We start from the raw sequence: 18059 nt of genomic DNA on the forward strand, positions 1-18059 counted from the left end.
ACAACAGAAGAACTGGGGAAAGGATGTCCATGGAGAAATTTGAAAAGATTGACATATTCCTGGTACTCTTAAAGGTCATGTGCACATGCACAGGTAAAATCTGTGAAGGTAATAAGTTTTTATCTCTATCTGACTTTGAGAATTTGTGTAAGCAGGAATGAAAGATAAGTCATGAAGAATCTAGCTCTTTCTAAAAATCTACTTATGATGTTTTAAACTTGATCATAAGCTATTACAAAGGCTTTACCTGGCAGGTCTCATAGGGGAAAGCTATTATCCCAACACCAATCTTGATGTAAAACCAAAGTACTGCAAACTTTCAAGAAAGTGGCAGTGAAGGACTCAGATTATCTAGCTGATCATGATCTTCACATATTTGCATTTCTCTCCCTACCACCTTTCATCCTAAGGTACCCATGTCTGAGTCTTGGCAAGAGGTCGTCTTCAGGCTCTTCTGCCAAGACGTTTATGAGGAAAGGAGAAAGAAAATTTGACTTTGCTTAGGGGCCAGTGTTCATGTTGGGGCAATCCTTCAAAACTTCAGTGGTCAGTTTACAACTCTGCCTTATCAGGAGCTCAGCTGAGCTGGGAGATAGCTGGGTTCAAGAACCTGTAAGTAAGATAAACTCAAAACTAGGCACACATAGGCATATCACAAACTGTTAAAAGTCAAAGTGAGAATCTTATAAGTAGCAAAAGAGTAGCAACTTATCAGGCACAAGGGATTCTCAAAAAGATTAGCAGTTCATTTCTCATCAAGGAAACCAGAAGACATGGTATGGCATATTCAAAATGTTAACATAAAAAGACTATTAAGAATTTTATGTCCGTTAAAAATAAAGGAGAAATGATCATATATCAAATTTTAAAAAATAAACAAAACATAAAGGGAATTTGTTGCTAATAGATCTTCCCTGAAAGGGGTCCTTTGGGTTAGGTGTAGACATTTCTAGATAGCAACATAAATTCACAAGAAGAGTAAAGAACTCTATTAAGGTAATAACTGTATTTTTAATAATTTATAGCACTTTATTTTCTTCTGTCATTATAAAGACATATGCATAAAGTAATAATTTTAGAACTGTATGGAAATGGATGTATAATGTATAAATATGCAATTTGTATGACAATAACATATATGTGGCTATTAAACAGTCCTGCATGGACATCTAGGTTGTTTCAATGTCCTGAAAGTAAGCCAGAAAGAAAAACACCAATACAGTATACTAACACATATATATGGAATTTAGAAAGATGGTAATGATGACACTGTATGCAAGATAGCAAAAGAGTCACAGATGTGTAGAGTGGACTTTTGGACTCTGAGGGAGAGGGAGAGGGTGGGATGATTTGGGAGAATGGCATTGAAACATGTATACTATCATGTAAGAAACGAATCGCCAGTCTATGTTCGATGCAGGATGCAGGATACAGGATGCTTGGGGCTGGTGCACGGGGATGATCCGAAAGAATGATGTGGGGTGGGAGGTGGGAGGGGGGTTCATGTTTGGGAGCTCATGTACACCCGTGGCGGATTCACGTCAATGTATGCCAAAACCAATACAGTATTGTAAAGCAAAATAAAGTAAAAATAAAAATTAAAAAATAAATAAATGAACAGTCCTGTATAAGTCAGAGGGATGAAATTATCCAATTTCAAATCTTATTACAGAGCTACAGTAATCAAGGCAGTGTGGTATTGGTGTCAGTATAGGCAGGGTTATTAATAGAGTATAACTGAATGTCTATAAATAAATCTTCATATTTATGGCCAATACATATTTGATGATGCACCAAGATAACTCAATGGAAAAGAAAGATTTTTTTTCAACAAAGAACAGTGAAACAACATGCAAAAATGATTTTGAACTATTAGCTCACATCATATTAACAATAGATTATGTTTTTAAATTTAAGACCCAAAAGTATAAAATTTCTAAAATATTAGCATAAATTTTATGATCATCAATTAGACAATATTTTCTCTTATACTCCACCGAAAGCAGAAGAAACAGAAGAAAAGAAAATAAATTTAACTTTAGTAAGTCAATAGTTTTTGTGCTTCAAAGGGTCCTATCAAAAAGTTAAATTAGAACCCATAGAATGGGATGAAATATTTGCAGTATTATGTCTGACAGAAAACTCATTGATAAAAGAAAAAATAACCTGAACAAAAGTTATACATATTTATCCAGAGAAGGTACAAATGGTCAATAAGCTCATGAAATATTTCTCAAAATTACTCAGTAGAGAAATTTTTATAAAATCATGAGATACATTGTGATCATTATAATAGAAAAAGAATAAACAGTAACAAGTGTTGTCAAGGATATGGAAAAATTGGCACCCTCATATTTGGCTGAGGAGATGGAAAATGGGACAGCCATTCTGGAAAATAGCTTGGCAGTTCTTCCAAAATTTAAAAATGGAGCTACCGTGTAATTCAACAACTTTTCTCATATGTACATATCCCACAGAATTTAACATATATATTCATACAAAAATACATACATGGATGTTCATTTTAGTTTTATTAATAATAACCAAAAAGTGGAAACAAATCAGAAAACCACACATTATATGATTCTATTTAGATGAATTATCTTGAGTTGGCAATTTCACCAGGACAGAAAATAGTTTAAGTTTTGCTAAGTGGGCCAGGCAGATGGGACAATGGTGAGTGACTGCTATTGATTACAGGGTTTCTTTTTAGGATGATAAAAATATTTTGGAGTTTAATAGTGGTGATGACTACACACTCTGTGAATAGACTCAAAAATAGTCAATTCTACACTTTGACACTTGATTTTATCTCAGTTGAAAACTAAACAAACAAAAACAAATCCTATCATATATTTAACATACAACACAAAGCATGGCATATAGAAAATCCATAATCAACAAAGCTATATTACTATTTTATCAATTTTTCCTAAAACTACTTATTTGCAAATAGTGTATTGTAAGAGTGACTTATTCAATTTTATACAAAATAAATGTTGTGGGAAAGAAGATATGATTTATAGAACTATGTGTTTCACAGATAAAATGCCAAAATAAAAACTCAGCATGTTGAGGCAATTGTGGTCTTAATTAGCTTCATTCCCTAAAGAGATGCATTACTCCCTGATATTACAGACTTAACGTGAATACAGTTTTATTTGCTATTTTATCCAGCAGAAGAATCAGTCTTCATTTATTGATATCTATGAAATGTTTTTGATATCTATGAATGTTTTGACATCTTCAACTTTAACAACCAAAGAACTCATGTGGCTTTCTAATATAATCATGTAAGGATTTTTTTAAAACAAATCTAGGTGGGGGAAAGCTATATAGGCCAACTAAATTATTTTGAGTTTTTATTTTATATTAAAATTTTACTTTAGCTTCTTGTTACTTGGAGTTTAATATGAGATACATGGGCAATATTGTAACCTCACTGCATATCACAAAGCAAGATATTTACCAACAATGACAAATAAAATAAAAATCAGAAAACTGATCGAAGTGGAGGTAAATCAGAACAAAAAGGCAAGTTGTTTTAATTCAGAGCTATTTTAAAGTTTGTCTTAGATGATGGCAGATATGAATTATATTGTAGTGCTGAAGACCTTAAACTAACATTAATTTTTGTTTATTTAAATGCTCTATGATTTTGCTTTCCTATAAAAGTCTGGATCAGTAAATTTGCAATTAGACCTCAATACCTTTCTAATGTATATTTCTAACTGTACTTAGCCAACTATCTGACATATTTCAGGTCTTCAAAAAGTTACTAGGACTTTTTACAATCCACAGGATGAGAAACACAAATTCAGGGTCTATATTATATTACTCTTTTTCAAATATTTGTTGAGGACTTTATAATTTACAAGTGATTTCACATTCATTATCATCATCCAATTTTAATCTAATTCATAACCTTGAATTGGTGGCAAATGAAGAAATGAAGGCTCATAGTTTAACTGTTGGCCCCAAATCAAGCCAATATCCCATGATAGATTGAAAACTCACACCTAGAACTTCTGAATCCAAATACAGTTCACCCCATCTCCAGGTTACTCCCTACTGAAGATCAGTTAAATCCTATGATATTGATTTCTAGTGCCTATTGATGAGTCACTCTTTTCCTAAATCTGTTCTGCTCTCTCCCCATGGGCTTTCAAGATGGCAACAATTAAATGCAAAAATTTGACTATTCACTAATGCTAGAGAAAACCACATTAAATGCTTTCTCAGTTCATATTAACTGTTATTTCTTCCACATTGTATTACTCTGGTCTTTCCATGATAGTTGTGCATTTTCTCTTCATAGTAGATGAATGTTACATGCTGTATGAGTATCAAATTTTGAAAGCTGAGAATAACTTGAGGTCTACTCATCTAGGTATATTTTTTACAAGTCCTTGCCTTTACTTTATTTAAGAAAATGAAGTAAAATTAATACAGCACATTAGTTTCCTATACAAATAATGATGCAATGTTTCTATATTTTGCAGAATGATCACCATAGTAGTTCAGTTAACATCCACCTTGACATGGTTGCAGTTTTTCCCCATGTGATGAGAACTTTCAAGATCTATTCTCCTACTTCTTTCAAATATGCAATACAATATTATTAATTATAGTCACCATGCTGTACATTATATCCCCATGACTTACTCATTTTATAACTGGAAATTTCTAATGTTGAGTTCCTTCACCCATTTCACCCATTGTCAAAACACTGCCTCAGGCAACAACCAATCTTTGCTCCAAATCCATTTTTTTTTTTTTTTCAGATTCCACATGTAAGTGAGGCCATATGGTTATTTTTCTCCATCTAACTTATTTCACTAGGGATAATTCCCTCAAAGCCCATCCATGTTGTTGTAAATGGCAAGATTTCATTATTCTTCATGGCTGAACAATATTTCATCATGTATATGTATCACATTTTCTTTTTCCATTCATCCATTGATGGAAACCAAGGATAGTTCATCTTGGTATATTTAACATCACTCTTTTAACAGTTTAATGAACATTGATCAATACAGAAAAATGCCAAGAATCTATCCATCTATATATATGTTCATATAGATATATATATATCAACACATATATACATCAATATATATACATATATATGTTCCAAATTAGTTCACAGCTTACCTCAAGTTAATGACAATTGATCAAAATAATACTATATTTGAACACACATTCTTACTTTCCCTGGTGGTTCAGACAGTAAAACGTCTGTCTATAATATGGGAAACCTGAGTTCAATCCCTGGGTCAGGAAGATTCTCTGGAGAAGGCAATGGCAACCCACTCCAGTACTCTTGCCTAGAAAATCCCATGGATAGAGGAGCCTGGTGCAGGCTACTGTCCATGGGGTCGCAAATAGATGGACATGGCTGAGCAACTTCACTTTCTTCCACTTTCTTACTTTCAATAAAATACTTTCCAAAAATGATATCAATAAAGAAGAATCTTACCTAGACCATGTCTATGTGTTGACATTGGTGGTAAAACAGTCCAGGTCTTGGTTTTGGGGTTGTAACATTCAACAGTGTTCAATGTCTTCAAGCCATCTCGACCTCCAATTACAAAGAGTTTGTCATCAATAACAGCCACACCAAACTGCAATCTCCTGCCATTCATCATCCCTGCCTGGATCCACAAATTTGTTCTGAGGTCATATTTCTCTATGGTTGTAGCTCCTGATAAAACATAAATCAAAGAGTTGCTGTTCACTATAAATCCAAAAAAGAATCTTCCCGAGACACTGCACAAATTGGGATATGAAAACATTCTTATCACATTCACTTTTCTTGATGAAAAATATGGCAAGAAAACAAAGGGAGTGTTAATTTAAGTGCCTTATTTTCTCTTCTTTCAGAGAAGACATTAATGATTAAAGTAGACACAAATGTTCAGCTTATTTGAATTATATAATGATCTCAAGTTAAACTACTGACTCAATGGAATCATTATTTAGCATGACAGTTTTTTACATTTTATAGCTTCCCTTTATCATTATTTGCTATAAAAAATGTAATATAAGCCTAGCCTAAAAAGGAAATATATTAAAGTCCTTTTAAATAACTAAGTTACACATGCAATCTGTATAATTTCTGAGACTGAAGAGAGGTTAATTTAGCAAATTCTTTGCCAAATTGCTTTAAAACTTGTCTTATGTCTTAAATAACAAAGGTTTTAAAAGTCAGCTTTAAGATAACGCAAACAAATGTTAGCTGTGCTTTAAAAAAAAAAAAAAAGAAACAAAAAAACCTTATTTTTAATAAAATGCATCCAGGGAATAACAATAGAATTTAGAGACATGAAATGATCTCTTATCCTTATTAATTATGTTATAATCTAAATAAAATAGCTTATCTTTCCTAAAAGCCTTTTAATGTATAAGTTTGAGAAATGCAGTGAATCTGACTAGTAAGATTGAAATTGAAAGAATAAGCTTAATCATTGGTGACATATATTTTAAGGGGTCCAGTTAAACATTTCACATTAAAAATATCTACCTTGAGCTAATTCACAAATGTTTAAGTCAGTAAACACTGATCTTGCTTCAGTGTTTCATCATAATGTTTAGACTCATATTTATCAATGTTGCATTTTTAATGATTAAATATCCCTACATTTACAAGTCAATATTTTGTGTACTTTAACTTATGCACTAAAAATTATTTTACTTGTAATATATTACAAGTTTGCAAACTAGGGAAGACATTCTTCAGAGGTCTCATTTACTCATAGAACCTAATAAGCAATGAACTAAACAAATATAAACAACTTGGCAGGAAAAATTCTACTAACTGAAGTAAAAATGGTGTAATTTATGCTCAATTTTTATTCAAAAGTGACAAAGCAGTAATAATATAAATACTGAGCTAGAATGAATTAAATTTGGCTTTCTGATGTTGTTAAATACATGAGCTGAGTTTCATACAGCTAAATATGAAGTATTATAGTACTATTAACATTGTTAGAGTAAAAATGAACTTTAATATTCATGAAAGTCATTTGATACAGTTTGTTAACTTAAAATATTATTGAAATAAATCTGCTTATTTTATGCTTAATGTAATTATTATGAAAGTGAAAGTCTCCCAGTTGTGTCGGACTCTTTGTGACCCCATGGACTATACAGTCCTTGGAATTCTCCAGGCCAGAAGACTGGAGTGGGTAGCCTTTTCCCTTTTCCAGGGGATATTCCTAGCCCAGGGATTGAACCTAGATCTCCTGCATTGTAGGTGGATTCTTTATGTTTTATAATAAAATTTTATTCAAATACATAAAAATTGAAATCCCAAGGTGAACTAAAGTTTTAAACAATTTCAAGGTCATCTGAATTATCAAAGGTTAATAGCATGGGAATGCCATGAATGTCTCAAAACTGAGTTGTATGTTATATGCAAATGCCTCTCTCTTATGACTAACTCTTGACAAATCATGACAGAAGAAACAGTGTAACCTAATTGTAATCAATCCATTGCTAAGAAACATATTTTGCAGATCTAGGTACGCAAGGAAATAAAGGTATGAACAATGATTTTCTTAATCTCTAAAAGAGTGATCAAATTTTCTGCAGGGAATCTAAAGTATAGTCGTCTTTCTAAGAGAAAAATCATTGAAAATATGTGAAGTAAATGGCTTCTGAACAACCAAAGATGATGCTATTCAAAGGGAAAATTGAGAACTTGACTTGAGATTCAAAGTCTCATTCAAACAAACTAGGTATGTCTTAAACCTCAACACATGGCAGGATTCTTAATTCTTACAGTGTTTTTTCTCTAGCTACAGTTTTCAAAGGTGACCTATATATTTTTATTCTAAAGTAAGCATTTAAAAGCAGAGACATTACTTTGCGAACAAGGGTCTGTCTAGTCAAGGCAATGGGTTTTCCACTAGTCATGTATGGATGTGAGAGTTGGACTGTGAATAAAGCTGAGCACCGAAGAACTGATGCTTTTGAACTGTGGTGTTGGAGAAGACTCTTGAGAGTCCCTTGGACTGCAAGGGGATCCAACCAGTCCATTCTCAAGGAGATCAGCCCTGGGATTTCTTTGGAAGGAATGATGCTAAAGCTGAAACTCCAGTACTTTGGCCACCTCATGCAAAGAGTTGACTCACTGGAAAAGACTCTAATGCTGGGAGGGACTGGGGGCAGGAGGAGAAGGGGACGACAGAAGATGAGATGACTGGATGGCATCACCGACTCGATGGATGTGAGTTTGACTGAGCTTCGGGAGTTGGTGATGGACAGGGAGGCCTCAGTTCAGTTCAGTTCAGTCACTCAGTCATGTCCGACTATTTGCGACCCCATGAATCGCAGCACGCCAGGCCTGCTTATTTTACTTATATGCAGTGTACATCATGAGACACGCTGGACTAGAAGAAACACAAGCTGGAATTAAGATTGCAGGGAGAAATATCAATAACCTCAGATATGCAGATGTCACCACCCTTATGGCAGAAAGTGAAGAGGAGCTAAAAAGCCTCTTGATGAAAGTGAAAGAGGAGAGTGAAAAAGTTGGCTTAAAGCTCAACATTCAGAAAATGAAGATCATGGCATCCGGTCCCATCACTTCATGGGAAATAGATGGGGAAACAGTGGAAACAGTGTCAGACTTTATTTTTTTTGGACTCCAAAATCACTGCAGATGGTGACTGCAGCCATGAAATTAAAGGACGCTTACTCCTTTAAAGAATAGTTATGACCAACCTAGATAGCATATTCAAAAGCAGAGACAATACTTTGCCGACTAAGGTCCGTCTAGTCAAGGCTATGGTTTTTCCTGTGGTCATGTATGGATGTGAGAGTTGGACTGTGAAGAAGGCTGAGCGCCGAAGAATTGATGCTTTTGAACTGTGATGTTGGAGAAGACTCTTGAGAGTCCCTTGGACTGCAAGGAGATCCAACCAGTCCATTCTGAAGGAGATCAACCCTGGGATTTCTTTGGAAGGACTGATGCTAAAGCTGAAACTCCAGTACTTTGGACACCTCATGCGAAGAGTTTTCTCATTGGAAAATACTTTGATGCTAGGAGCAATTGGCGGCAGGAGGAGAAGGGGACGACTGAGGATGAGATGGTGGGATGGCATCATGTACCGATGGACGTGAGTCTGAGTGAACTCTGGGAGATGGTGATGAACAGGGAGGCCTGGCGTGCTGCAATTCATGGGGTCACAAAAGTTGGACACGACTGAGCTACTGAATTGAACTGAACTGAACTCTGCATATAAGTTAAATAATCAAGGTGACAATATACAACCTTGACATACTCCCTTTCCTATTTGGAACCAGTCTGTTGTTCCCTGTCCAGTTGTAACTTTTTCTTCCTGACCTGCATACAGATTTCTCAAGGGGCAGGTCAGGGTTCTGGTATTCCCATCTCTTTCAGAATTTTCCACAGTTTATTGTGATCCACACAGTCAAAGGCTTTGGCATAGTCAATAAAGCAGAAATAGATATTTTTCTGGAACTCTCTTGCTTTTTCCATGATCCAATGGATGTTGGCAATTTGATCTCTGGTTCCTCTGCCTTTTCTAAAACCAGCTTGAACATCAGGAAGTTCACTGTTCACTGGCATTCTTCAATTCATGGGATCGCAAAGAGTCGGACACGACTGAGCAACTGAACTGAACTGAGCTGAACTTCATCAGAAATAGGAATGCATCCCTGTATTCATTATGTAAAATTTTAAAGTTGTTTAAATTTACTATGGCTATTGTAAAAAATTATCTCAAATTAGCAGCCTAACAAACACATATTATCTCTTAGTTCTGAAGTTCAGGCGTTCAAACTAGATCTTGTGTTAAAATCAAGGTGTTGGGGGTTCTTTCTTTCAGGAGGCTCTAGTGAAGCGGTGCTTAGGTCTCACATCTTCTTTGTGACCTCTCCTTTGATCTTCAGGTCCTGCAACATAGTGTTTCTCTGACAATAATTCTTGTGATTATAATAGGCTTACCCAATTTAATTTGAGTTAATGGAGAAAAATCTAAGGTCAGCTAATTAGCAACCTTAATTCCCTTCACAACCAGCCCCTTTCCTGCACTTACTATGTAAACTAACATACTCATATCCTGAGGATTAGGTTTTAGACATCTTTACATACATACATAAATGTTAGTCACTCAGTTGTGTCTGACTCTGAGATTTAACAGACTGGAGCCCGCCAGACTTCTCTGTCCATGGGACTCTCTAGGGAAGAATACTGGAGTGGATTTATTCCCTTCTCCAGAGGATCTTCCTGACCCAAGGATCAAATCCAGGTCTCCTGAATTGCAGGCAGATTCTTTACCATCTGAGCTATAAGGAAGTCTCATAGATATCTTTGGGAGGCATTATTTTCCTACCTCAGAAACCAAAGTCTATGTTCACTCTACTCTTCAGTTTTAATTAGTTAAAAAAAAGAAATTTTAGTAATATAAAACAAGTATTTCTTGATTTGTAGAGTTTACTATAAGCTTCCTAGGTGGCTCAGATGGTAAAGTGTCTGCCTGCAATGCGGAAGACCCAGGTTCAATTCCTGGGTCGAGAAGTTAGTAGTCAATAAATTATTTCCTCAGTTAGTCAGCATGTAATATAAATCTTTTATCAATTTTGTAATCGTCATGAAGTTAAAAATATGCCTGTTCTTTTTTAATGAAAGTTATTAATAATAATATTCTGTAAGGAATTTTCTCACCAACATATCTCATTAGTTGTCTGTATAAACTTCTTGTGTTATACTTGTAAAAATTTATCAACTTTTTTTTTCTTTTGAGTCCTGTTGTTTCCTTTTATGTTTCCCCTTAGTGGTTTCCTGAGTCAGAGGAAGGATGAAGCCATTCTGTCTAAGCAATATTACCTTGTGTCATTCCTTAAAGTAAAGACAATGTTTGTCATTACATAAATTAAAAACAGAATATGTATAAGAGTGAACTGCTATGTTCGATCTCTGGATTGTGAAGATCCCCTGGAGAAGGGCAGGGCATGGCAACCCACACCGTTATTCTTGCCTGGAGAATCATCATGAACAGAGGAGCCTTGTGGGGTTGCAAAGAGTCAGAGACGACTGAGCAACTAAGCACAGGAAGTGTTGGTTAGTAATGCATTTGAAAGAAATTAAAAAGGAAATTTTATTTTAAGACATATTTACTCTGGGGTTCCTCTGATTATGAAACCATCGTTGGTTATTTCAAATGCCTGCAAAGTGGAGGCACAACTTTAAAATATGTGACTGCAGGCCAAATAGCAGCCTATTTTTGTAAACTCTCATTTAGTAATCTGTATGACATTGGAAGATGGCTTCCAGCTTCAGATGAGAACACAGCCTTGCCAGCACCTTGCTTTCTAGCCTTTTCAGATCTTGAGCAGAGAAACCAGATATGCCTTCCTGGACCTGTGACCCACTGTGAGCTAAAAGTTGGTACTTGTTTTAAAAAGTATTTATGTCAATGTGTTACAGCAGTAATAGAGTATAGTTTATTTTAATTTGCATTTTAAATGTATATATTTTTCAACTTCAATAACATAACTAGAATATATTAGATACAATACAAACACAAAAGTGTTTTTCTCATGACAAAACAAACAGCAAACTCCTTTCTTAAAATATAAAATTGAGAAAAAGTGCTCAATAAAGTGTGGTTCTAGGTATCTTTGGAATTGTTCATACATACAGTCAAATGTGATTGTAAATTACAAATGGTTTATTTCATATCTATAATTCAAATATTTAGCAATGATACTTATCTTGAACACTGCACAGAATAAAAGTACGGGAGTTTTCTAAAGACAAAATAGATGTCATAAAATATAAAGAAGTTAAAGATTTTCATTCAACTCAATAGAAAGGACTTCAGGTATCACAGAGCGTTTTTACTATAACTGTGTGCCTGCTAAGTTGCTTCAGTCATGTATGACTCTGCGACTCCATGGACTCTAGCCCACCAGGCTTCTCTCTCCTTGGGATTTTGCAGGCAAGAATACTGGAGTGGGTTTACCATTTACTCCTCCAAGGGATCTTCCCTACCCAGGGATCCAATCCAGGTCTCTTGCATCTCCTGCTTTAGCAGGTGGGTTCTTTACCACTAGAGCCACCTGGGAAGCCCACACTGTAATTTTAATATAATATTAATACACTTAGTAATAGGGCTTCTGCAATGGCTCAGTGAAAAAGAATCCACCTGCCATGAGAAACTCAGAAGAAACAGTTTCCATCCCTGCGTCAGGGAAAATTCCCTGGAGGAGGAAATGGCAGACTCGCTCCAGTACCCTTGCTGAATAATGCCATGGATAGTGGAGCTTGGTGGGCTATAGTCAATAGGGTCATAGAGTTGGACATGATTGAGCAGAGAGAGCACAAGCTTAGTTACCTGATTTTCAATACTTTTTACAAACCTGCAAATGAAAATGGTCTAAGACAGTTGAAAATACCAATAGCTGATAGTGAAGGAATAACCAGGGGAAAAATGCATTGTTTTAACTCAGAACAAGCATTTATGGCTATTACAGCAAAATACATTATATAATGACCAAGAACATCATGGCCCAATAATAAGTAATGTATCCTGATGCCATCAAACTTTTGGAAAGGTTAAATTAGTCAGAATATATATATATATATATATATATATATATATATACATATATATATACATTTTTATAGAAAACAATAAATATTAAGAAGCATTTTGGAAAAAATTTAAAGCATTGGATACTTTTAAAGATACTTAAGACCTTAAACTTTTTTAAAAATATCATTATTAAAAATGATATATTTTGAAGTTTTCATATAATAAAAATTTCATGTATCTACATGCTTATGAAAAATATAACTTCAAGAAAACATTCTTATACTTACAAAAAAAGTATTATTGCAGAGAAAATATCTTTCAAGGACAAATGAGTCTTTACTTTTTAGGTAATCCCTTATAAATTTTTAGGATGGCATTGCAAGCATTTCATAATCGCCATAGCACTTTCATATGTACCAAGCAAACAACCAAGGGAATTCTAGGTCCCCCAATATAAATAGTTGTAAAATGATAAGAAACTGACCTGTAGCTATATAAAGACAGTCCCCATCTGTGTTTCAATGGTTTGACTTAATGATTTTTCAGTTTATGATGGTGTGAAAGTGGTATGTATTCAATAGAAATCTTAGGCTGAATTTTAATCTTTTGCCGAGCCAGCAATATGAAGTACAATACTCTCTTGTGAAGCTGGGCAGGGCAGTGAGAAGCAGTTCACATGTGGCCACATCATCACAAAGTTAAACAACTCTTACAACCATTCTACTTTTCACTTTCAGACAGTATTCAATTTCAACACTCTACTGTGAAATAGGCTTTGCATTAGATGGTTTTACCCAATTGTAGGTAGACTGAGCACACTTAAGGTGGGCTAGGCTAAGTTCTGATGTTCTATAGGTTAGTGTATTAAATGCACTTTCAACTTACTATACTTTGGACTTACAATGGATTCAAGAGGTAAATTATAAATTGAGGAAGAGTTGTATAGAGATATAAATATATAGGGGCTTCTCTGGTAGGTCAGATGGTAAAGAATCAGCCTGCAATGTGGAAGATTAAGTTTGATCCCTGTGTTGGAAACATACCTTGGAGAAGGGAATGCAATCCCTTTTATAAAAATCACATAAATTGTATAAAGAACATAACTTATTTAAATAGCACCACTAAAAGTAAGTTATCTAAAAATGAAGTCAGCAAGATAGGTTCCAACTCCAGATGAAAAAACAATAAAAAAAAACTTGATTGAATAATGTTAATTTAAATGAATGGAGAGAATCATATGACTTTTGAATGAGATAGTTTGCTATTATGGAAACCATAATTATCTTAAACTCACAATTTATATAATGATGATATTTGTACAAGGTATTTATAAAATTGTGCTTGTGTTTCTCTGAACATGCAAATGTCAAATATTAGGAAATACATTTTTGAAGGTGAGACAATCTCCAATACAAAGGAATCCTGAGGAAAAATTGGCCTATGAAATATTAAAAACTATTGTATAACCTTAGATAATTTAAAAATGTGGCTATGAAATTTAGAAAGATGGTAACAGTAACCCTGTATGTGAGACAGCAAAAGAGACACAGATGCATAGAACAGTCTTTTGGACTTTGTGGGAGAGGGCGAGGGCAGGATGATATGGGAGAATGGCAGTGAAACATGTAAAATATCATGTGAAACAAATTGCCAATCCAGGTTCGATGTATGATACAGGGTGCCTGGGGCTGATGCACTGGGATGACACAGAGGGATAGGATGGAGATGGAGGTGGGAGGGGGGTTCAGGATGGGGAACACATGTACACCCATGGTGGATTCATGTCAATGTACGGCAAAACCAATACAATATTGTAAAGTATAAAAATAAATGAATAAATAAAACTGAAGAAAAACGTGGCTTTATGATGAAATAATATGGCTATATTAATGAACATGGAAAGAAAGTCAGAAACAACTCTAAAATGTGTGAGTATAACATGATAAATGTGGCTGTTCAAATCATTAAAAAAACATTTTACTATTCAGATGAATAGTGTTGGGGTAATCAATTGTTTGGAGAAAAAGTCATTGAGATTCTTGTCTTACTCTTTTTAGAAAAATGAGGTTTAGGTGTGACGTGGGTTAAAGCACAGCAAAGAGCGATATAGAACTAGCATGTTTACTGTGTGCTTCTCAGAGACATGGTAATTTTTGGTAACCTGCCTTTGGTCACATTCTACTAAAACCTTAAACATCCTAGAAGATGAAAATATAGTTGATGAATGTTCAATTCTAGGTGGGCCTAAGAACAATAATTCATGAGGAAAAACCTCTAGACTTAGAATTTTTTGTCTACATAATCACTAACCACTCAAATAATATAGTTACATCAAAAATAAAGAAACAAATTAAAAACAAAAATAGACTGACAGCAAGACTTAATGAAACAAAATTTTTAAAAAATAGGAAAAACTTTTTACATAAATGTTGGTATATCAAAGCTTTTATAAACTAAGACATTAATTACAAACATTAAAACATCTTTAAATATGTAACTTATGTTTAATATGTTAAGAGAAATATGCTAATGTCATTAGCAGACAATAGAAAAGCAGTATGAATACAACCTGCATATTTAAAGTTTACATAAGCATTTCTAAAATTAAATTATTTTATTAAACTTCCAAAACATTTAGAAAACGTTTAATTTTGATAATTCACATCAAAACACAGTTCAGTTCAATTCAGTCACTCAGTCGTGTCCGACTCGTTCACCCCCATGAATCGCAGCACACCAGGCCTGCGATTCAGCTTTAGCATCATTCCTTCCAAAGAAAGCCCGGGGCTGATCTCCTTCAGAATGGACTGGCTGGATCTCCTTGCAGTCCAAGGGACTCTCAAGAGTCTTCTCCAACACCACAGTTCAAAAGCATCAATTCTTCGGCGCTCAGCCTTCTTTACAGTCCAACTCTCACATCCGTACATGACCACAAGAAAAACAATAGCCTTGACTAGACAGATCTTAGTTGGCAAAGTAATGTCTCTGGTTCTCAATACACTATCTAGGTTGGTCATAACTTTCCTTCCAAGGAGTAAGCATCTTTTAATTTCATGGCTGCAGTCACCATCTGCAGTGATTTTGGAGTCCAAAAAAATAAAGTCTGACACTGTTTCCCCATCTATTTCCCATGCTGGCTGATATTAAATAGATTCAAGTATGTTCTAATAGAAATTATTAAACATTATTTCTTTATTTTTTCATTTTCTTAATAAATGTTCACTGAGCATAAACATTAACCTAGATGTCCATCAGCAGATGAATGGATAAGAAAGCTGTGGTACATATACACAATGGAGTATTACTCAGCTGTAAAAAAGAATTCATTTGAATCAGTTCTGATGAGATGGATGAAACTGGAGCCGATTATACAGAGTGAAGCCAGAAAGAAAAACACCAATACAGTATACTAACACATATATATGGAATTTAGGAAGATGGCAATGACGACCCTGTATGCAAGACAGGGAAAGAGACACAGGTGTGTATAACGGACTTTTGGACTCAGAGGGAGAGGGAGAGGGTGGGATGATTTGGGAGAATGACATTCTAACATGTATACTATCATGTGAATTGAATCGCCAGTCTATGTCTGACGCAGGATGCAGCATGCTTGGGGCTGGTGCATGGGGATGACCCAGAAAGATGTTATGGGGAGGGAGGTGGGAGGGGGGTTCATGTTTGGGAATGCATGTAAGAATTAAAGATTTTAAAATGTAAAAAATAAAAAACTAAAAAAATAAATAAATAAATAAATAAATTTAAAAAAAAAAAAAACCATCACTATGAAAAAGAAATGCAAAAGGCAAAATAGTTGTTTAAGGAGGCCTTACAAATAGTGAGAAAAGAAAAGACATGTAAGACAAGGAGGAAAGGAAAAGATGCACCCATCTGAATGCAGAGTTCCAAAGAAAAAGCAAGGACAAATAAGAAAGCCTTCCTCAGTGATCAATGCAAAGAAATAGAGGAAAGCAATAGAATGGGAAAGACTAGAGATTTCTTCAAGAAAATCAGAGATACCAAGGGAACTTTTCATGCAAAGATGGACACAGTAAAGGAAAGAAATGGTATGGACCTAAGAAAAGCAGAAGATATTAAGAAGAGGTGGCAAGAATACACAGAAGAACTGTACAGAAAAGATCATGATACAGATAACCAAAATGGTGTGATCACCCACCAAGAGCCAGACATCCTGGAATGCAAAGTCAAGTGGGTCTTTAAGGAATTATCACTATGCACAAAGCTAGTGGAGGTGATGGAATTCCAGTTGAGCCATTTCCAGTCCTGAATGATGATGCTGTGAAAGTGCTGCACTCAATATGGCAACAAGTTTGGAAAACTCAGCAGAAGCCACAGGACTTGAAAGGGTCAGTTTTTATTCCATTCCCAAAGAAAGGCAATGCCAAAGAATGCTCAAACTATCACACTATTACATTCATCTCGCACACTAGCAAAGTAATGCTCAAAATCCTTCAAGCCAGGCTTCAACAGTACATGAACCATGAACTTCCAGATACTCGAGCTGGATTTAGAAAAGGCAGAGGAATCAGAGATCAAATTGCCCACACTTGTTGGATCATCAAAAAAGCAAGAGTATTCCAGAAAAACATCTGCTTCTGCTTTATTGACTCTGCCAAAGCCTTTGACTGTGTGGATCACAACAAACTGTGGAAAATTCTTAAAGAGATGGGAATACCAGACCATCTGACCTGTGTTCTGTAAAATCTGTATGCAGGTCAAGAAGCAACAGTTAGAATTGGACATGGGATGACAGAATGGTTCCAGATAAGGAAAGGAGTATGTCAAGGCTATATTGACTTACTTGTATGTACATCACCCTGCTAATGTAACTTATATGAAGAGTACATCATGAGAAATGCTGGGCTTGAGGAAGCACAAGCTGGAATCAAGATTGCCAGGAGAAATATCAGTAACCTCAGCTATGCAGATGACACAACCCTTAAGGCAGAAAGTGAAGAAAAGTTCAAGAGCCTCTTGATGAAAGTGAAAGAGGAGAGTAGAAAAGTTGGCTTAAAACTCAACATTCAGGAAATGAAGGTTATGGCATCTGGTTCCATCAGTTAATGGCAAATAAATGGAGAAACAATGGAAACAGTGACAGAATTTTTTTTTTTTTTTTTTGCTCCAAAATCACTGCAGATGGTGACTGCAGCCGTGAAATTAAAAGACACTTGCTCCTTGAAGAAAGGCTATAACAAATGTAGACAGCATATTGAAAAACAGACATTACTTTGCCAACAATAGTCCATATACTCAAAGCTATGGTTTTCTAGCTGTCATGTATGTATGTGAGAGTTGGACTATAAAGAAAGCTGAGTGCTAAAGAATTGATGGTTTTGAACTGTGGTGTTGGAGAAGACTATTGAGAGTCCCTTGCACTTCAAGGAGATCCAACCAGTCCATTCTAAAGGAAATCAGTCCTCAAAATTCATTGGAAGGACTGAGTTTGAAGTTGAAACTCCAATAATTTGG

General features: G+C 35.1%; 1 protein-coding gene across 2 annotated transcripts in view; it reads right to left on the reverse strand.

The window, feature by feature from the left end:
* Window positions 1–18059, reverse strand: part of KLHL1 (kelch like family member 1) — a 550504-nt gene that overhangs the window by 102704 nt on the left and 429741 nt on the right. For both annotated transcript variants that reach the window (XM_069602312.1, XM_069602311.1), the window contains one exon: window positions 5480–5704. In XM_069602312.1, coding sequence (XP_069458413.1) covers window positions 5480–5704 — 225 coding nt within the window. The remainder of the gene's footprint in view (window positions 1–5479; window positions 5705–18059) is intronic.

The sequence above is a fragment of the Ovis canadensis genome, chromosome 10 (assembly GCF_042477335.2).
Source record: "Ovis canadensis isolate MfBH-ARS-UI-01 breed Bighorn chromosome 10, ARS-UI_OviCan_v2, whole genome shotgun sequence".
NCBI classification, from domain to species: Eukaryota; Metazoa; Chordata; class Mammalia; order Artiodactyla; family Bovidae; genus Ovis; species Ovis canadensis.